The sequence below is a fragment of the Pieris brassicae genome, chromosome 1 (assembly GCF_905147105.1).
Source record: "Pieris brassicae chromosome 1, ilPieBrab1.1, whole genome shotgun sequence".
Taxonomy (NCBI): Eukaryota; Metazoa; Arthropoda; class Insecta; order Lepidoptera; family Pieridae; genus Pieris; species Pieris brassicae.
The window spans coordinates 7,806,551-7,829,703 of NC_059665.1; the positions used below are offsets into that span (position 1 = coordinate 7,806,551).

Genomic DNA, 23,153 nt, shown 5'->3' on the forward strand with positions numbered 1-23,153 from the left:
AAAGCTATGTTAACCAAAGACAATACTATATGTCAAGATTTTGGGTGATGATTAATATTTTTATAGAAAAATTAACTCCACGTAATAAGTATTTGTGTTTTGCATTAAGGCCAACACTAAAACATCAATAATAATATGTATTAACAATAAAATTTAAAAAAAAACATATTGTAACGGGTCTCATCTCTATCAGCGATCCCTTCCAGGCAACTTTATTTCATATTCCTCAACTGAGCATTTCTTTAAGGAACGGAAGTTGAGTAATTCCTCACCAATTCGACTTAGGGTATAAAAAGTACATACCAGTTCTTAAAACGCAAGTTTCGTGTCGATTTGTAAAATTTCTTTTAACTTAATTATCCTTTTTCTTGTGTAAAATAAAGTTCATTCTTTCTTTTACCGTTCAATAAAAAAATGTTAATTCAAATTTTATGTTTATTTCTAATAAAGATAACGTAGATAATTTATTATGTTTAGTTGTGTATCAATTAAAAGGCACTCACCAGCCACCTGTTCGTTTGCTGTTCTAAAAAAAGTCCTTAATTCTTCTTATATATTTTCTATTAAAGAATATAACTTACATACATTATTATGTTTAGCTGCAGTCTAGATCCCAAAATACATATGGAATGCACTCTCGCGTGTCATGAGCCCACATTATATTGCCCATAAAACTAAGAACATGATATTTATTGCATAAACTTTATTGTGAATATAAATTGTTGATTTGTGACTTTAAGCAATACCGTTTTAGAAATACATATATGTTATTACGCAATTTCGAAAGTAAGAAAATGTTTTAATGTACTTGGTAACTATTGGTTAAATTTAAATTCAAAATCATTTATTGATTTAGGTATATCACAGTGTAGTTATGAACGTCAATAAAGAAATACATATTAAATGCAGCAAATTTTACATTTACTGCCAGTTCTCAAGTCAAGGGCGTAAAACGGATGAGAAGAACTGGCTACTAACTCTTTTTAATCGCCCAGTTTTTTGTTTTACAACAGTTAAAAAAAACTAATTCACGATGATGGTCCCGGCTTCGCACATTTGAACATTTTGAAAATGATGACTCAGAGAAAATGTGGACCTTTGGTTGGTTTGGCAAACTCCAGGCACGAGCATGTCTAACTTTATGCATAGCAGTTAGGGCAGTTAGGCGACATCCAATGTCAAACGCATAAACGCGTTTTAACCATACCTCGGATATAAAGAGGGATAATGTGCTTTAATTCGTTTTTGATACTTCTCTATAACAATATTTAAGAATGAAAATGTTTATATTATTTTGTTTAAAAGTATACATGAACTCTTAAGAATACAAGTAAGTAATGTCTTCCAAGTAAGCACTATAATACAGCGTAAGCTTAACGTAATTTTTATAAGTCCTAACTCTTTAGTAAGCAAAAATATCATTATTTACAGGCGGTAGATTACCTCAAAAAGCGGACACCTGCGCGTGCGGCGCTCATGATTGCAGCAGTCTGGCTCATGAGCGCGCTCGTGTGTATACCACCGTTACTGGGATGGAGAGTTAGCAGACCTCCAGAGCAGTTTCCACAGTGCAAGGTAAGATAGCTTATGATATTTCTTGCAATATTATTTACAGTGAAAGATAAGAAGTTATGATTATGTTATATTACTTTTATATATACGAACTTTTGTAATCGATAGGAATTTTTCTAGTCATGACACGAATATTAGTATACGTTTTTACGTACCACAGATGCATAAATAAACATTTTTTGTTAGGATGAAAAACACTACTTAATACTTAATAAAATTTGATTTGACATATAAAAATAAATGAGATTTATTGTTCAACTCATCTATATTTTATCGAGAATAGCTTTATCCACCTGTATGTGCAACAATCAAATGAAGGTCCCACGAATTTAGGTAAAAAAAACGACCTCAGATCTATTAAGAATTAATTACGTCATAGATTTAAAACTGTCAAGTTATATGACCCGCAACTAAACCAAAGTAGCATCAATAGCAAAATTCTAACAATGCCAGAAACTCAGTTTTTTCCCAAGCTAAACAATAAAAATTCCGGCAAAGTACATTTCTCAGTTTCTTAACTGGAGCATGACCATACGTTCATAAATTTAAGTGAAATAAATTGTTTTCGGGAAATTTTTGAGCTGGGGAAATGGTAACATAAATTATTTTCAAGTTGACCGTTGACCTGTATTTCGATGGATATAATTTTGAAGGTTGTATGAATATTTTTGCAAATCATTAAAACTCAAAAGTTGTTAACTAGTGAACTCGTTAAATATGTAAGAAAAATTTTACAAATGTTTTTTTTCTCGCGTTAGGTTCATTTTCACAATAGATTTAGATTTGCCGCCAATTCACAAAAACAAATGACAAATTAATGCAATATACTACATTAGCAACATTTAGTAAAACATTTTTTTTTAAAAAGGCGATTAAAATGGTGGCGAAGAGTTTATTGCCAGTTATTCTCATCCGTTCTACACCCTTCATTTGAGCACTGGCAGTAAATCTAAAATTAGAAGCATTTAATATGTATTGACGTTCATAAGTGTACATTGTGTTACCTAAATGAATAAATCATTTTGAATTTTAATTATAAATGTAATTATTAATATAATTATTAGTATGATAATAAATAGATTCAATCCCACATGGCATACATTAATATGTATGCCATGTGGGATTGAATCAACAGTTTCATTACACAATCTTAGCTGAATATCAAAATATAAAGTACTTTTTTTACTATGCGGCCGCATTCTTTGTAATTTTGTAAAATAAAAATGTATTTGGTAATGGAAGCCCGGATTCTTTTATATTATTGTGTACTGAGTTCTAACATATGAAGTCCCGAGATTCTTTAATGGAGATTGGACTAGACAAATCTCTACCTAATTTTCGTTGATTATTTTTGAATTCACAAAGTGGTGCTGCTTTCCCAAATTATTCCGGAAATCGGCCTACAACGTGCGACTTACACGCATTGTGCCAACGAAGCCAGAGCAGTTCATTAATATTCCCATACCGGCGTTATATAAATCTAAACAATATTGCTGGTACAATTGAGGCATACAATTGCGACGCTCGCGCAACGATCAATCAAAGCAATGCGCTCATTTATCAAGTCTTGTCAAATTACGACGCCGCAAAAAATAGACCGGTTCAATATCTTGTTATATTGGTCTGATGTCGAAATGATACATGTGCTTTCTCTGTTTTATACGAAGGGTTTTGTTGGAAATATATATGGAAATGTGTACAGCTAGTACAAGCTGACAAAAAATCCATTCAATAAAATAATGCAATATATTGAAAAATGTGGTACCCATGTGAACATCCTTCGCTGATATGAATTTCGCTTTGGGTGTATTACATTGGCAGCGATTGAATGATTAATTATACATACATACCTTAAAATACTAACAAATTTTATTACCACTTAAACTTGACAATGATTTGTAAACGTTGAAACAATAATGTCAGTTTTTGGTACATTAAGATTTTTTATACATTTGGTGTGCTATACGAAGATTATTTGAACGAAGTCTGTTCGTAATGCACCTAGTTCTCTCTACTCTAACAGGTTTTCATACAAATATTTATTTTTCATATTGTTAACGATTACTCGTTTTGATAATTACAATACTATTTTAAAACTATTTATAAATTTTTGGGTTAACCAGATCAAACCAATTTTTTTGATAAATAAGTACCTAAAAATTAAACCTATAACATCTATTAATATTTTAATTTATTTCAGCTTTTAGGCTAAATGTGCATCACTTAAATCCAAAAAGCGAAAAACGGATAATCCGTAGAGAACATTAAATTTATTATTCACCAGTGGTTGAGTTGCGAGTTCCATTTAAAAACCTTATCATTTACTCAACGAAATATACAATACGTTACTGCCTCGGTTGAATTAGTTTATAAGACAAGTAGGCGCCAGCTAGATATCTACCTTCTGTGAGCCATCCCGGAAATATTATTGATTCCCCGAAAATAAATCAAGAACCTTTAATAACGCCACGACGCTTAGCCAGACTGATAGAAAGGCGGTTCATTGGCACATTTGCACCAAATAATTCATATACTATTAGCTTAAATAGAATGATTACACATAGTTTATGTATTTTTACAAATACCAACATACACATCCACTAACTACCTCATTATATTAGTGTGGAAATAAAAGGCGAATTTTTGCACAATTCCGTTGAGGTGGATTTGGTGACGTCACTCTCCCTTATCCCCGGGCGGCGCATACCGCCCGCATTCCACATTTTATTACACTATGGTACATGGCAAAGACGCTCAGTTCCATCGACCACGAGCCGCAATATCTATTAGTCTTAAACTTTTACACATGTTTTAGATGAAAAAGATCTAGCAATCAAAAGATGTTTTGTAGACGTCTACGGCGCAGCTACGCTGTTTCTACGACGGCTTCAACGCCACTGCGTTTAATAATTTGGTCAAATGGAAAGACATTACGTATCGCGCGTCTATGATTGGACGATTTGGACTAAAGATTCTGTAGACCAATGACAATGAAGCGATACATATAATTTTTAAGATCTCATCTCAAGTATTGGTTAAATGATATACTCTATTGCTTTACCTAATAAAATTGGTTGTAATTTTAAAGTAATCAACATAACCAGCCATGTGCCAGGATAAAGTAATTATTACAATAAAATCGCTACCACTTATACCTTGATCTACCAAAATACTTAACTATAAGGAGTATTCACGTGGCGTGGTGTAATATTGAGCGAGGCGGTTGTTGCACCCGGTCGCCGGTTCCATTCCCGATTCACACATTTGCATATTATAATGTAGTGCAATGAAGCTTTTCATTCGTTATTCTCGCGGAAATCTTAAGCTCAATCTCATATTAGCATAGATATCAAATAGTAATTGTCAGACCGAGAGTTCTAGACTATACGTGTCTTATTTTTATTAGTTTAATATTAATTTCTCTGCATTCTCTTTGTAAGAATTAATAAGGTTATATATAAGGTTTCACTTTCCTTTGTTAGGTATCACTCTCATTCGATGACCTTGTATTTTGTAATAGTTTTAACTTATAATACTCGAAGAATCATATGTTATTTTTAGGCGCATTGGAATCAATCAGTCCAACAACAGTGAATTCATACTAATACTTTCGCTAAGAAGGATTCCAGAAAGCCATAAGAATCTCCTCTACAGGAGATTAAAATACTAAGTCACATTGTTTATGCTTTCCGACAAAATTACGATAATTACAATAAAATTTGCCGAGTAAGCATTATCCTCAGATTAGAGAGTAATTAATGTTGTTTTGATTTGGCTTGTGCTTACGAAATATTGTGTTGTTTTTAAATTTTTTCATTACGCTAACTTCTCTTCATTCTTCTAGTCATTTAAGTATTTGCTAGCCTGCAAATAATTACCCGAGGAAATGGAAAATTAATTATAAAAATTTGCGATACAACCCTTGGTCTTGATCTTAGATTCATGTATTTGTCCGATCATTTTGGATCTAAGGCATGAACGTTTCCCCACGATGCTTCGACGTATTTGCGAGTGTAGAATTCGCACATAGAAAGTTAATTCAATTGTTAAATAAAAAAAAGAAATTATCGAATGTCAATTGTGAAATATATTTGCTCGCGATTTTTTAAAACAAAATGAAACAGATTTATTACTAACGTTAACTGTGAAACGATTTTTAGAAAAATCAGTTTATAATAATAAAAAAATTGTAGATAACATGGATAAAAGAACAAGAACAAAGGCCGGTGAATGTTCACCAAACGAGTTGGAACATGTTCCAAGTTCCATATTGTTATTGCAAACACGACAAAATTCGTATTTTTCTAAGATTCAATCATTACATGATTTGACGTTAAACCTTAATAGTAAGGAAGACGAAAACATTTTCCAAATCAAAAAGTCTAATATTCAACGTTTAATTGAATGACATAGTATCTCAATTAAATATTGAGCAAATGAAGCATAATCCTCAATTCACTCCTTCTTTTCACACATGGGAGTCCTTTGAGGACCTGTACGCAATCATACAGGGTAAGCTACAGGAAATTAAAAGTACTACAGTTGAGGAGAAATTAGATCATCCAAATTTAAAATTGCCTCCAATTAAATTACCACAATTTTATGGCAACCCAAATAATTGGAGTTTATTCTATGTAGCATATAACCATTTAGTGTACAACAATCGGGAAATTTCAAATTTCAAAAAGGTGTTCTATCTTTGTGGGCAACTAACAGGGAAGGCCCCTACTGTGACGATTAAGATTTCACCTCTGAAAGTTGTTTCTTTAGCTCGACTTGAGCTCTGTGCCGCTATCCTCATGACAAAATTTCCAGGCCCACACAATACACATATATTATAGTTCTCATTATTGTCGTTTGCAAATACCTAGAGGTATTATTATGTAATTTTGATTATTATTATTATTTATCAAAATGATGTTTTAATAAAATAATAAAAGCCTATATTTATTTTAGATACTTTACACTTTTTACTATTATCCCTTTATTGCTGACACCCAGTATAATATACAATATTAACACTTATTTAATTTCGTAACCTAACTTAATCTAATAGATCATATGACCCGTTTTTGGTAATCAGCGTATCTTCTGACACATAGGCCTCTTCCATTATTTTCTGATGTTAGCTCTTCTTCTCCAAGCTGTGCCTCCTATTATCTTTATATCGTCTGCCCATATCTTGCTCTATCTTCCATTTTTCCATCGTGTGGTTGCCATTCTGTAATAATTTTTTGTTCATTTCGCGTGCGTTGGAATTTAGGTCACTATGTTCTATATAAGAGAAAGCAAATTGGCAAGTATTAGGAATGAATAATTCAATTACTATCAATGTCATTCATCAAGGCTGCCTCTTTTTCTGTAGAGTTTTCCTTATGGAACGTGTATATGTTACCATTTTACGGCTTTGCGCGAAGTTTGGGAAAAATAACCTGTATTTCCCATATATCTCGATAAATATTCTATGATTAATTAACAGAGTTCAGTTTTATTAATTTTTATCAAACTGACAAACATCAATACAAAGACCTAATTAATTTAAATTGTATTTTTTATTTAAATTTAATAATGAATATGTGGCGCAGTGAGATTAATGACCATAGATTTTTAGAAAGTGAGGGAAATAGCAAGGATTCAGATTTGTCCGTTCGTTATCTACAATAATAATATCTGTTACTAAAACTGTCAGTATGTTATTTTAATAAAGTATTCTTTATAAACGTTTTTTTTACCTTAAATGTCTGTTTAATCTATGTCTGTCTCCTTATCACTCTTATGTCACTTTACGAATAAGTAGAAGTGACAAAACACATTTCGCGTAATTAGAATTGGTCTTTATAGGATTTTCTGAGCTTCCTCGTAAAAGAACAAACTGCCTTGTTAGCGCTGACATTTTATGCCTAAGTCAAAATTCAAATAAAATCATAGTTTTATTTCCGTTTTTTATTACAAACACACGCTTCAGCAGTAAATCTGAAGACAAAAGAATAGCATTATCGCGATTCGAAACTCTTCAAGTTAACTCTTATCTTGTCTCGTGATAAAGTTCGGTGATTTATTTTACTGTCATTTCGTGGATATAGCCACAGAACAGTTGAAACAGTGGGATAGTTTGAATTGTTGAAATAGTGATCAATAGTGTTTTATACTGAGCGATTTTCCTTTCTTGAATAAATCTTTTCAGTCTCATAAATATGGGCTTTTTAATTATACGGATATTTGTATGAGCAGTGTGGATTCGAATCACGGCTAAGGGAATGTCCAATGGACTTTTCTTCCTATGTAAACAATTAACACTCATACGTTGAAGAAAACATTGTCAGAAAATACCTTAGATCTAAAAGAACTGGGAGGGGGGAAGATGTACAGAAGGCCGATCACCTAACTTATTTAGAAAATTGATTACGGAACAGTTGAGGAAATCTAAAGACAAGACCTAAGGGTTGTAGCGCCTATGCTTTTACGGACATTTTAAGACTACTAATAAATAAGATTAATAACAAGCTTGGTTTAAGTTTAATCTAGCCCATATATTAACAAAACTTCTATCAAAAACTGTAGCGTTTAAAAGCCAAAATACATAGCAACCTACTGTTCTAAGGACGCTGTTTGCTAACAAATAAAAATTTTGTAATCCAAACCCTACTAAATAGAGCCATTCCTGAAATGTGAGTGTTTCATGTTATGGCTAAAATCCTTTTTTTTTAAACACGTGCGTGAACCCATTTTTATATAGAAGAGGGTGTCGAAAATGTTTACAAGTCCAACTAAAATCCACCTATTCATAAATATTATGTACTTCTATGTACCAATAATTACGTAATAGCAGGCACGACCTGGAGCAACAAACATAGATGACTGTAGACCGTAACGGCTTATAGGACACTGAACGTGTCTGGCACGGTTCTGCGAAAAAGTTATTAAATATCTAAAAGAGGCAAAGAAAAATGTATGTATGTTGCTCAAGACAATGAGGAATGGAAAAATATGGAGGACGCTTCTACCCTAAAATGTTTTTTATTTTATTAACTAATGAAGCTTTAATAATGAACGTCAATATTACATGAAGAAAGTTTTATTAAAAGTTTACTACTAATTTCCAAGAATCAAAGTAAATGGAAGATACTACCACTTATTGAGTTTATGGCGTGTAATCAAACAAGCTTTACAATAATAATTCCAATCTCTCTCTCTCCCTCTCTCCGGTCGGTAGCGCATGTCTGAGGGTCGTGGTTAAAAACTATACATCTGGAGCGGTAACTATTTGTTCTGTTACTCCATTCTTATTACAGGGTACAATTTTGAGTATGATGAGTCTTTCACTTGAACGGTCTATCTGATTGGTGGTTGGTGACGTGGACTTTTGCCCCTGTGTTACTAACCACGATTAGTTTCTCCAAATTCTCATGGCCACTGTAAGATATATGAGATAATTTGTTGTTGGCATATGGTAGACAGACGAATCCATAGTAACTAGTACAGTTTTGTTATTTGCCATTCGATAACGAAATCTAAAAAAAACGCGTTTATTTATATAAAAATGTTATATTTCCATATTTCGTAATTACTTTCTGCAAAAATTTGTCGCAATATACACGGCTACTAAATACGAATTATTGATTTTCGCCTATTAATATTTCAAAATCAAGAATTGAAAAAAAGCGGAAGAATGTAAAGTACATACCGTTTGAGGTAAAACTCTTTTATTTAAAGATTTTCATTAAAATGTGGACATAATGTATTAGAACGCGTTACAAATCAGGAAGACAGGTATCTACTTAAGTCGATACTCAAAACATTGCGGAATCTGGGCCATCTTAGTGATGGGTGTGTTTCGATAAATCTTATAAGAGTTGGGAGAAATATATTTCTCAATTGTAAATTTAGGATGTATTTGAATTATTTTTTATAAGTTTTAGAGTACCATACAATATAACAGTACAACAGGTTTTGCTGAAATTATTTGATGTAATTTCTAGGCAGACTTCTAATGTACCTTACATTGTTAGTTTAATGATCACAAACCATATTATCTACACTGTTATAAAGAGGTTAATTTCGTTAAGTTAGCCTCAATTGAATATCTTTGATTATTATAGTAGTTATTTACTTTTTATAATATTCTCTGGTTATTCTATAGTCTCTATAGTCGTATGGACAAAACCGAGTCTCTAATATCATCGATACCTGTCTCATCTCTAGCTGGTTATTTATAAATCCGTCGAAATTGCGCTTCGGCTTACGGAATCGAGGAATTATTTAATGGGCTCGTCTGATCTGTCTTCGATACTGGGCCATTTCACTTCACGTGACTTTTACACAAAGCTCGGGCCAAATGATTCGTGTGTAATGCGAATTTGGTAAATTAAATCTTATCCACTTTTAAAGGGCTATTTTTAAGCAAAGAGCAGATTTATGGTCAGTCTTTACCATAATATTGGGTTTTAGTTAAGTACTTGTAGTACAAACTTTTTAATTCATTTATCTAGCTTCAGTATATTGTTGAATGGTTTTCTAAGTGCACAGTATAAATTATTTATAAGTTACCAAATATTAGAATATACATATGAAATAGTTAGATAAACACCGACTCAAAGGAGTTTTTGTGCTATACTAATATTTTTTATTGACATATCAGTATAGAAATAAGTTGTCTCACTCGTCAAATAATGGGAACGCCTTCCTAGTCTCCTTTAAGACGCATATCGCTGGCATGCTAAGTAATATGATTATATAACATTAGTTTGAATAAAATCTAATGATCTTCATATATATATTAGGTCCTTACATATGAAATTGGCGTATTTCGTACTAGCCACTTTAATCACGATCTTCTCCTCTTTGGTAAGGAATTCCAAATTCAAATTTGTACAGTATTTGTGCTTCGATGACCGTCATTCATTTGTTTTTTTTCTGTTTGGTCACTCTGTTTACAAAATGGAAAACTTAAAGTATAATATATAAATAATGCGTTTTTTACGAAGTGGATCCATCGCAAACCACGTCCGAGTTAGCTGCAGGCTGCAGTGTTAGTGATAAAACTGTTTTAACTTGAAGCAAATTGGGAAGATTAAAAAGCTTGAAAGGTGGGTACCTCACGAATTGACTGAAGCAAACCGGCAAACGTGCGTCGACTGCTGCGTTACTAAACCGGCACTATATAATATATATATATATTTCTAATATATATATATATTAGAAATCCAGTCATACTGATTAGAGAAATTCTTCAACTGACATTTGTCTTAGTAAGCGATCCACCTAACAAAATTAGTGTCAGACTTATGTTAATCAGTGTGTCAAAGACACGCTTTACTATTCGAATTAACACTGGCAAGTAGCTACTTGATCGGGTAGATTGATCAGCTGATCAGGCAAAAATACGAACGCTTAAGAATCGTCTGCTTAGTAAAATAATGAAATTTTATTATTATCTTCATGAACTATCTATCTATAATATTTCCCTTTTTCATAATCATGGAGGAAATGCGTTTATGCATTGCCATCTCTCTTAAGGAGAGCATCCTTTACAATTATTTGTTCACATAAGGAAAAATTCGCATTCCACGCCTCGCTATGTTCTAAAAATATCGTAACTAATCTAGCTTATAAAAATATCGTAACATTTTCTTTCACTAAATATTTCCGTCGTACTTTAATACGAAACTCCTTTACTCAAGACATTTTATAGACAGGTAATCTTAAATTAATAAGTATAGCGGGAAAAGGTTAGAATAGCTTGAAAGCTGTAGCCTATTCTTAGGGGATTGAGAGTTATTTTATACATGTAATAAAAAAGGAAAGATAAACGACGCACACCTTTTACTTTAATAAAAAAATATTATATTCATGTAATATTGAACGTAACAAATAAATATACAGTATTTACAATTTTCTTAACCCAGATAGTAATAATATAAATAATTAAAAACTAATAAAAAAATCATTAAAACCAATTTAGAGAGTTTGGCAGTGTGCACCGGTAGTATCTACCAGGCGGTCACTTAAATTAGCACCTGTACACTTCAAACCCACGTCTCAAGAGTTTTCCAAAGGGAACAAAATCGAAGTTGGAGAAAAGACTCTTATATTTGAGCCGTTTGTTATTTTCCGCCTACGGCCGCCCAAGCTATTTTGCGCGTCCGAGAGAGGTGAGACGGAGCAAACAAGTCCACACAAGAAGCATCCCATACCAAAGCCCGTCCCATCTTCCAAGGGATTAACGACATCCCATCCGCTAGCGATGCTTTTTGGCTTTAGAATGTCTGGAACATTGACGGAGGCAAGAGAGCGGTTTATGATGTCGTTCAGCTCCGCGTTGCGAGAAAAACCCCTTGCACTCTTTTAACATTATAAGCCATGGTGTCCAAGGCTACTCACTTTATATCATTGAACAAAAATAAATGTCGCTAGGCTAGCCATGCAAGCTATTCCTGGCTTTTTATTGTAAAATAAGGCTAAGTAATTGTAAATTTTCAAAATCATAAAGACATTATTTAGTTATGCAAAAATGTAATAGGTGGATTGATAAACCTTGAATCTGCTTTATGTGTTTAATTATAATCTACATACGATCTGAAATCCAATGTAACATTTTTGAAACGAATTTCGTTGTATAAATTATTTATTGTTATTGTATTCACATTCATTTTCTAGAAACATTTATGTATATTACAAAATGGATAATGTGGCAGAAAATCATATTGAAAATATAGATTTTTACAAAATAATTATACATATATTAATTATAATATACGAAATATTTCTTTTCAGATAATGTGTAGTCTTATAGAGGATCAAATAGGTAATTCGGCGAATATTCTTTGATAGATCACGTTGTAATCCAATGCACTAATCCCCACATAATAGTATTATTAGACGGGTGATGCGTAAATCCTTGGTAAGAAAACATAGGCGGCTTTGAACACGTATAGCATTTACCTAATAATATAACATCATAAACAAAGGCTTAATCATAATTTAATCGAACATATTGTATGTCATATTATCAATTTGTTTGTTATTAAGATTAGTATTTTTGACTGTACATTCAAAATCTATTTGAATTTACACTCTTCACATGGTGTACTTGAAGAATAAACCTTGGAACCAATCAACAATTTTCTATGGCTGAGTTCACAATAGCCATATTTTATCTTCTACGTTGGACAAGATTCTATTGATGTTATATACACCTTTTCATAAAACTGCTGTAAATTCTGTGTTTGGTATTAATTAAGATAAAAACCAAATAATTCAACTACACTACATATTTGTAATAGCTTTTGCTATGCCCGCGGATTAATTCGGAACAACAACCTCCAAGGTTCGAACCTAAGCGAAAGATTGTTTTTGAAAGTGATTTGATATACTGGTTGGAAAGCTTCAACACTGAGGCATTTATGGCAAAGCTTCCAGCCTGAAGAATTCATATTAAAAGGGAAGGATCCAAAGAGTACATGTCAATGGAGTCAACTCTCTGAGTTTTCAGGTGTCAATCGGCGACCCTCAAGGCTCGATTCTCGGGCCTTAGAAATGTCTTATTCCTGATTCACATGATCGACCTTCTATTATTTGTCAACGGAGTTCATGAGATGGTATTGTTTGCTGATGACACTTCCCTTATGTTTAAAGTGACTAGGAAAAACATATTATTGGACGAAGTAAACAATTCTATCTCTCGTATAGTCAACTGGTTTAATGTTAATAACTTACTGATTAATTAAAATAAAACAAAATGTTACGAATGACGAAATGTTGATGAAACGAAATGTTGATTTACAACTACTAGCGTTAAGCGAGATAGTGGTAACCTGAAAGTTAAAGACAGTGAACTAAACGTTGTTGAGGGTTTTCTAGGCATACCAATAGATAGTAAACTCCAATGAGGCCCACAGATAGATACTCTTTCGAATAGGCTGAGCTCTGCAGCATATGCAGTAAAAAATTCCGACAGTTTACTTATGACACGGCTAAAATTGTGTATCATATGCGCATGTCGTACAGTTTTCTACGGTGGGGTGCTGCTGCAGGGGTCAATCCATATTTGTGCTGCAGAAGCGGGCTGTTCGGGGTATTTGTTGTGTTTCCCCAGTGTGTGGACGACACTATCTCGTCAATATATTTTTGAAACCTTACAACAAGGTTTACGTACAAAAAATGTAAACGATTTTAAAACAAATGGTGACTTTCATCAGTATAATACTCGAAACGGAACCAATTTAAGTGTACGACCAACTAGGCTCCAGAAGATAAAACACTCCACCACCACACTAAACTAAACCACCACAAACTCCCAAGCAAAATTAGAGAAATATCACTAAATAAATTAAAAGGCATCGTTAAACGTAAATTAATCAATAAAGTTTTTTTTATAAAATTGGCGAATATTTAAATGAAGACCTTGGGATTGATTTGCTCCAGTTCAAACAATTTGTATGACTCAAAACTTAGCGATTAAAAAGAGTGGCGGAAAGTTTCTTGCCAGTTATTCTTGCCCGCTCGACGCCCTTGATTTGCGAACTGAGAATAAATGTAAATTTACAATTATATTAACTTCTTTTCTGACGTTCAAAAGTGTACTTGTTTACCTATATGAATAAAGTTATTTTGAGTTTGAGTTTGAAAGATAAAATGCTGGTCGCCTTTGCTATAAAAATAAATAAAAGCAGATGCAGCTGTGAAGTCTTTATAAAATTGAAAACAAAAGCTTGGATTGTTAACCTCTCAGAGGGCAATTCTAAGAATAGCTTTAGGATGCTTTTAAAAGTTTGTAAACTCGTGACTTTTAGTTCGAACGTCAATTAGAGAATAAACTCGTTAATCAATATGTATTTATATTCTTATTTAATGATTTGTATTATTTATAAATTAGAGAGGGCTAGCCTAGTGATTAAGCGTGGAATTATCAACCCTAAGTTGTGTGTTTGAACCGCGGCTACGCCTATTGTGTGTACGAAAATAAATAATTGAAATTGAATTTCGTAAATACCTGATTGCCTTCTTGTACATAAATGTGTCTGATCTGTCTCATTTTGGGTAGACTTCTAGTTTCAGTTTCACTCTCTAACTACACTTCTAAGAATTTCTTCAGTCTCTTTTGATGGTATCTTGTGCATAAATAACCAGCTTATATTCTCGTAAGTTATGACGGTAAATATCGTGAATTTTCTAGAATTATTTAGTTCAACCTCATAGAATTTCTCTTAAGCTTTATCCCCTTGATATTTTAAAAGCTGTTACGTTCATACATAATATGGACTAGTTACTGAGCTAAAGCCACTATCATATACTGGAATAATAGTCTGTGTCGTAGAAGTCAGCTGATAGATATAAGCTACGAAATGATTTGCTACGATATAATAATGATCTTGAATCGTTAATGTATAAGGATCGGTACTTATTTTAAAGCGATTTAGAAAATTAAAAATCTTTCTATTTAAATCCAAACAGCATTTAATTTTTCCGCGAAAATAACGTTCTTATAAAACTGAATAAAAACCAAATTATTCTGTTTCATATAAGTATTATTATTAATTAGGAATACGTTTTTAACGTCGCCTTTATAATTATACGTTATGAAATTGGGGTGATAGGGAACGGGCAGGTATTACAACATAATGAGAAAGAATCGAACAATGGGCCGACGTAATATCTAACGCTGCTAGGAAATTAAATCTTACGCCTTCGCGGGACTTAACATTTTAATTTTCCTCAATCACACCGAAATGTTAAAAAAATAGGCTAACGGGCAACACCTGAAAAGCCCAAACGATCGCAAGTGCGTTGCTACCTTTTTAATTAGACAGTCAGTTAGGTAGAGTTATTTCTACAAGCAATACAGGTTCCTTACGAAAAACATTCTTAAATCAGACTAAGAACACTTAATTATATAAAAAAATATTAATTATTAACTTACTAATTGTATGTGAATAACAATTATTATCGGTGATACTGTATCAATGATGTTCACATAATTAAATTTTGTATGTTACATTATTCCGTTTGTAGACTTATCACGTAGTTCATTCAAACACATTTGTACACAATACACTCACTCCTTCACTCACATGGACGCACACACCCTCGCATGCTTGCACTCATGCACTTATTAAAAAAATAAAAATTGTGATTATATATATTAACTTTGTTATAGAAGAGCTGGTAACCCTGATACAGGTATTGTTTACTCAAAGGGTTCCTAAATTTTACACATCATAATGCACTGTGTATAATAAATAAACAATTTTTATTTGTTACAGTGTATTACAGTAAGAATAATAAGAGAGCATTCCAAAATCAATATATTTCATCACCTTCAAAACGTTTGCATACGTTAAGAAAAACTTTAATGAAAGGATTTTTATATCCGTGCCTAAGGTTTCGCAAAAAATATCCCTCTGTGTAACAAGCAGCCGTTTTAAATGTATTCGCGAGTGGTCCTTTTAATAAATGATCTGTGAAAAAGTGCTACGTCTCTTTTCTACTTGTTGGTTTTTCATATAGCTGTCTTATTTCCTCTGGGTACTATATAGGTTTCTGTACAAGGTCGTCTAGGTTTTTGTCTCGGATGAGACCTAGTTTTGAAATATGAGTAATAGGGTACTGCTGATGAAGAAGTGGTGTTGCAACCCTACATAAGTCTGGCCATGAATCTGTTTCTTTGATCATAATATTTTTATTAAATAGTAGTAGGTAAGTATTATGTGTCTGACAATTTTTGTCGATTTACTTGTCCAAGAAGCATTGGTGTCCTCAACGATGTTGTCTTCACCGTACGAGCGAGTGAATGGTGCGCATGGAAATGAAAAAAATATCAATTGACCAGGATTTGAGCGCAAGACCATGGGGTTCAAAGAATCACCCTTAAGCCAAGCGTAACCATAGAGAAACCCTTAATCCACTGAAACATGCATGGGAACAATTAAATATTTAAATTGTGAAAACAGTGTCAATATTGTCTTACCTTTGTCGAATGCCAGTTTTATATTTGTTTACTAACATCAAATAACTGTAAACATGTGACTGAAATGTATTGTAAAATAAAGTTGTGCTTTTTTATATTATGGCAATTGTCTTTTGTTAACATAGCTTTTACACATTAAGAAAACACTTTTAAACGGATTGAAGCTATGTATTATTATTAATAACTTATAATTATTTACATAATTTTTCTTCGTGCTTTGCAATAATAAAATATAGGCTTCAATCATTTTAAAAAGTATTTTCTTATGGCAATAGTTTTAACAAAACAACGACATTGTGCTTTCTTTCACTTTAAATATTTACTGTTATATATAATGGCAGACGACATTATTGCGCTATGCAATGCTAAAATATAATAATTTGGTACGATCGTGTCGACGAACAATATCAAGAAAATGACAGCAGCCAGATAAAAAGAAGAATTATACGATCTATATGATTTTTTCTCCAATATACTTAGTACAGCCGGAATTATTTGAAGAGGTTTCAGCTGTTTTCTTTCACCCTACTTCTTGTTTCTTAATTAATGAATCTTAACTTCTCTAAAAAAATTTTAATGTATTCCAAAAATATAATTTTACTTCCGATTAACAACAAAGGCGTAACGACTCCCACGTGCAATCCAGGGGAAATAAATTGTCAAAGTGACATATGTCACTTTTTGTACAGTAAAAAGCAATCTGCCGGCATAGAAATTACCATTTTTATCGAAATTCAAATAAAAACAAAGGAATTATGGAATTTTTAACAAGTCACGGTGACTATTTGAATAAATGCGTATATTGATGAAGTATCAGAACGTATATTTTTAAGGCAATTTAAACGTAACTAAATAAATGTTTTGTTAAAATTTAATTCTTAGAATAATATATATAATTTCCGTTTATACCCCAGATGTATAGAACGCGCGTAAATAACATTATATGTAAAAATAAAATTATAAATTCCGGTCCTACTACAAGCTAGTACATAAATATTAATGGAACATAAATGTTAAACTATATATCTTAACAATCCAATTATTTTTTATCTATTATATATGTCACAGCAATGGCAGTCATGTCAACTGCCATTGTCATTATGTATCACAGAGCTCATAACTTTACAACGTCAAAGTCAAATCAGTATAAAACCTTTAATACCGATGGTTTATTACATTTGTCAATATTACTAGATCTACAATATTATACTATTGACGACTGTTAGAAAGCCCATTGTAAAAATTATTCTATATTATCAAAATTATTTTATTATTATAGAGCAGTGTTGGCCTAGAGGATTCAGATTACGACTCAAATCTCGGAGGTCGTAGGTTCGATGTCCGGCTGCGCAGCAATGGACTTTCTTTTTATGTGTGCATTTAACATTCACTCGAACGGTGAAAGAAAACATCGTGAGGAAACCGGCATGCCTTAGACCCAAAAAGTCGACGGCGTGCGTCAGGCACAGAAGGCTGATAACCTACTTGCCTATAAGAGTAACTATCGTAAATGATCATGAAATAGATTCAGAAATCTAAGGCCCAGACCTCAGAAGGTTGCAGTGCCATTGTTTTTTTTATTTAGTTTATTATGTCGGAACAAAGGCTTTATTGTCAGCTACTTTTGTTATTGCGTGTCACAGAGCTCATAAATTAACTACGTCAAAGTCCATTTGCCATTGTTGCTAGATCTATAAATTAGGGCCTATAATAATAGTACCATCGCAATAATGCCATCGCCTGAAAATGTTTATGTTCATTAAAAGAGTTTTTAGTAGTGTTCTGGAGACATGTATACATGCAACAGTCCAGCAGGAAGTCGAACACATTATCACTTAGTTACCAAACCGCCTTAATAAGTAAAAAAATCATATTAAGGCGAAATGAAGTTTGCGGGGACAGCTAGTTTCAAATAAAAACTACGCAGAAAGATAATTATTACCTTCCTGCAACTGCAATATTCCTGGACTTTTTGCATGTTTGATAAATTGTCTTCGATATAATCTGAGCTTTAGATTTTAAGATAAAGTCTTTCTGTAACGTAAAAAGGGTTAGCCAAAGACCCTGGAAGTAATCATCACTAAATATAAAGATATAAAAATATATTTTATTTTCAAGTTTAGTTTGTATAAGGTAAAACAATGGGTGTAAATCACAGTATGCAAAAACGTGACTCTGTCAAGCTTTAACATAAATGTCCGGACATATTATCGCGATGGGAATGTCGTGTCCGACCGGAAATGCGGCTGCAGCTATATCCGGTCCGTTTCCGGTGTATTTCATGCAATTATGCAAAATAGCTTCCTTTTGTTTCGTAACTAAATTTAATGGATTTAACTGTCATTTGGCCAAATTCAATTCATGCTATGTGTGTGTAAAAAGAAACCATTAACTACTACTGTGAACCATTCACGACACTCGCAAAATCAGTCAAGGCATTACAATAAATAAATCTCAATCTTTGTATTGTTAAATGAATTGCTATATATATATATCATGCAATATAAGATAAATAGGAAGCCAAGCTATGGCCATTAAATTTGAGAAAAACGTTTAAGTTACACTCTAACGAAATGTACTAAAAATAATTAATTTCGAAAGTGTGACAAACTGACTTCCTTTTATATAAGGCTTCATTATGTGAGGCTTTACGATGACTCAAACTTCAAACGATTTTGCCGCTATATTTTGATCTCAAGACCACAAAAGAGTTCTGAAATACGTTCAATTTCATATTGAAGCGTCGCAACATTATTCAAAATATGTAGCGAAATAAAGTATAGTTGTCTTGTGTCTATTTTCTGTTTAAAATCTTTTCAATCTCTGCTCGTTCAAAAGGTAGGAGTATGGGTTAAGGTACACGACACTTGCTTAACGTAGATAATTTATTAAATAACAAAGTTGATATATTATTTTTTTAATCAAGTACCAGCTATAAATCCCGAAATAAGCCTATTCATTAACATTAAAAACGTCTAAAGTCTTTTACGAATAGTTAATTTTAACTAAGTACTCTATGTCCGAATCGATAAGATTAATAGCGGATTAAAAAACATTAGATTTGCTATCAAAGAAGTAGCTTGCCAATGTTTAATATTGTGAACAGGTAAATAATATTTCAACTCTTTAGAAACATTTTTACCATTTTCGTTATCCCATTACTATTAAGCCTCAAAGACTCGAATATGGACTATTGAAAACTAATATTTTCTCTCCTTAAGTACTTAACTTGAGCCATACACTGCACTCTATTATTCTACCCTTCGATATTGTATTAATATATATCGGCGCCATCTGTGAGCGGCCCGACAACGACGCTTTAACCCAAGAGGTTGGTTCAAATTGTTCACTTATTTTATTACTTCTAGTGCTTACATTTTTTCATAGCTTGAAAAGGTTCAAAGGCTTTTTGATTGATGTAAATATATTCTAAAAATAGACGAGAAGCTTAAGTTTCGTAGAATACAGATAATATTTTCGGTTGAATACTGGTTTTGAATATCTATTGTTTAATTTTACAGAGATAGAAAGATATTTGTAATTAAGATTAAGATTCTCGTTTATTATAGATTACTAGGGTGATAGATGTGATGCATACATTAAACATAATTATATATTTTTGCCTCATTACGTTTTTTAATAATTATTTTAATTATCTAGATAGTTGACTTTTTGTGCTTTTGTTTATTGTAGAACCAAGAAGACATATTTGAAAAAAATTGTGTTGCGTTCTCTGTATGTGGGTGGCACTTTAAGTTAAATAAAATGTTTTAAATCATTACATGTAAATCTTTAATTATTTATGTATTCTGCATAATTTTTGCAAAATTCCTTTATTTTATCTATGTATTACTATAGATAACTTCATTTTTTAAATACTATGGCAATATCTTAGTCGGTTTTTCCACCGATATTTATTAGATGAGTAAACAAAACCATAGTTAATTACACCCACAAATGTGTAAAATCAAGTCTAGATTTTAAAACAACTCACGTAGCTTTAAAACATTGTCATACTTTGATGTAACACTTGTTACTTTGTATACAATTTGAGTAATCAGCGTTCGGGGTTGGCAGAAATTGTGACGAAAGTTTTTGATACAATGTTGGACTGTCGTATAGTTTCGAAACGGGTTTTAAGTCGTGCATTTACCAAGAAACTTTAGCTAAATAAAGTAAATAAAGATTTTAAAATAATTAGAAAAAAGAAATTAAATGTTTTTGATATCTGTCCAGTAGTTATAGCTTAATTCGTTTTTACAAAAATACAAAGGAAACTGTTTATATAAGTATAAATTATGATACAATTCAATCACGCATATTTTTTTCTCAAATAGTAAATTCTGTGTGTTTCCGATATAAATAAATGAGCAACCTCACGTGAACATCGTTTTTATGGAATTAATAAAAGTTGTAAGGCCAAATTGAATTCGGTAGATCCTTGACACACTAAAATATCTATGTCCGAATAGTGTCTCTATTGCTTTTTACGTAAAAGAGTAATGTATTGTTTTTGTCGTAAATCTGAGTGACGTGGCATCCAGCCAAAATCGTGTTGAGGTAAACACACTCAAATTTTATGTTAGCCTTGCTTTAAAGAAGAATAAAAGTCCTCGGGAGCTTTAAGTCCAATAAAAAGTTAACAGGTATGCATAAAGCTTGCTTTTCAGTGTTCTAATATTTATAGTTTGTTGGCGAAGCTTTATAATAAAGCGGAGCGGATTTTTTTATAGTACAATCGACATTTATTTTTTAATCTATACGAAAATTATAAAGAGGTTAAGTTTGTTAGTTGGAAGGACAGTGGACCAATTATTTATTGGCCTGATTTGTTGTGTCTTATTAACTATACTGCAACTCTATATTTTATTTTTTATAAAAATGAGTCCACCACCGCCGTCTCTCTGTCTATGCAATAAACTCAAAAATTTCTGCACAGAATTTATTGTGGTATTACCAATATTTAGACTGATTCATGAGGAAGGTTCAATAATTATAAATCTAGTTACAGTAGCCCACGCGCACCCCTCAGTTGGGTCTAAAATAATAAATAGTAATAACAATAAAAAAAGTCCTTCCTAGTTCCTTCAAAATAAAAAAAAACTTAATACTATTTATTACACTTATTAGTATATTTTTAAGAATATAAATCACTCTAATTTTTTCCAATTTTTATATCTATTTCCCAATTAGCCCCTTCCGTAGGTGAAGGCCTCCTTCAAGGATCTCCAGGATCTCGGTTTTGGGTGAGTTGCATCCAGCTCGAGCCAGCCGTTATAGCAATGTCATCCGCCCATCTCGTGAGCGGTCTTCCTCTGTTTCATTTCCCGATGGGGCCACCCCACCAGGTCACCCTTATGGTCCATCGATTGTCTACAATATTCACCTTAAAATACTAAGGAAATATAAAATAATTACACACTATAAGACACTATAAGTTTAGATATAATATTATATGATACGATAATGAGCGTATTCCCGGTGAAATATATATTATCTGTGTATTACGGATACAGAACAATGATAGACTTCAAACTTGTCTCATTCAATATGGAAAACAAATATGCCACCAATATGTAAACTCGTATAATATTCAAGAGGGCGCCATCGGAGCCTTGACATTTCCGGTCTGCGCAGGAAACTGTCATATCGGATTAATTACTAATGCATACACGTCGCTTTGATTCCCCAGGTTTTGTATCATTTTTTGCATACACATTTGCGCCTCTATTAAAGAGAGAACGTTTGATATATTTCAGTGGAATATTACGCTAGTTGATATTTTTTAGTCAATCATATTATATGTATTTATATGCAAAAAAAGTCTGAGCAGCTTTGGCCTAGTGGGTCAACTGTTATCCTCGAGGTCGTAGGTTTGAACTCCGGCTGCACACTTATGGACTATCTTTCTATGTGCGCATTTCACGCTCATACTGTGAAGTAAAACATCGTGAGAGAACCTTAGATCCAAAAAGTCAACGATGTGTGTCAGGTTGATCACCTATTTGCCTATTAATCTGAAGCCCAGACGCAAAACGCCTGTAGCGCCACTGTTTAAAAAGAATCTAATTCAACAATTAATATCCCAAAGCTTAATGCTCTACGTCTGATCATCTACGTGTCCAAACATCATTAGTGAATAAGTCTAAGACATTTATCTGCCATTCCGTAGATGGGACCTCATTCAGTACTCAATAAAAAAACTATGTAATGAAACCCTCAGTCTATAGAAAAAACCTAATTCATACAACCAAATTAGATAAAAATATTTTTTTATTTTATACTCTAACGCTGTATTTGTATTTACTTAAAATCCCAATTGGGAGCATTCAAAGTTGGAATCAGCAGTTAGTTATTATAAAAATGAATATATAATAATCCTAAACAAAGTGCCAAAAATGGCACACTAGTGCATAGTTTTAACGAGGTGCAAAGTTGTTAGCCTGCGGATAGGTTTAAACTACATTCAAATGATGCCTTGGAAACAATTACTTGGCACGCTCTAATGTACACGAGTGCTTGTGTTAAAAGCGGAAGCGTGTAACGTCAGGCCAAGCCAAGGATTTAAATTTTGGTTAATCAGGAGCTCATTTTTAAGTTATATGTTACAGTAGTA

General features: G+C 32.5%; 1 protein-coding gene across 1 annotated transcript in view; it reads left to right on the top strand.

The window, feature by feature from the left end:
* The window catches only part of LOC123715223 (alpha-2Da adrenergic receptor), a 161,181-nt gene that overhangs the window by 31,644 nt on the left and 106,384 nt on the right, over nucleotides 1-23,153 (top strand). Inside the window, exon 2 of the mRNA XM_045670156.1 lies at nucleotides 1,432-1,575. Coding sequence (XP_045526112.1) covers nucleotides 1,432-1,575 — 144 coding nt within the window. The remainder of the gene's footprint in view (nucleotides 1-1,431; nucleotides 1,576-23,153) is intronic.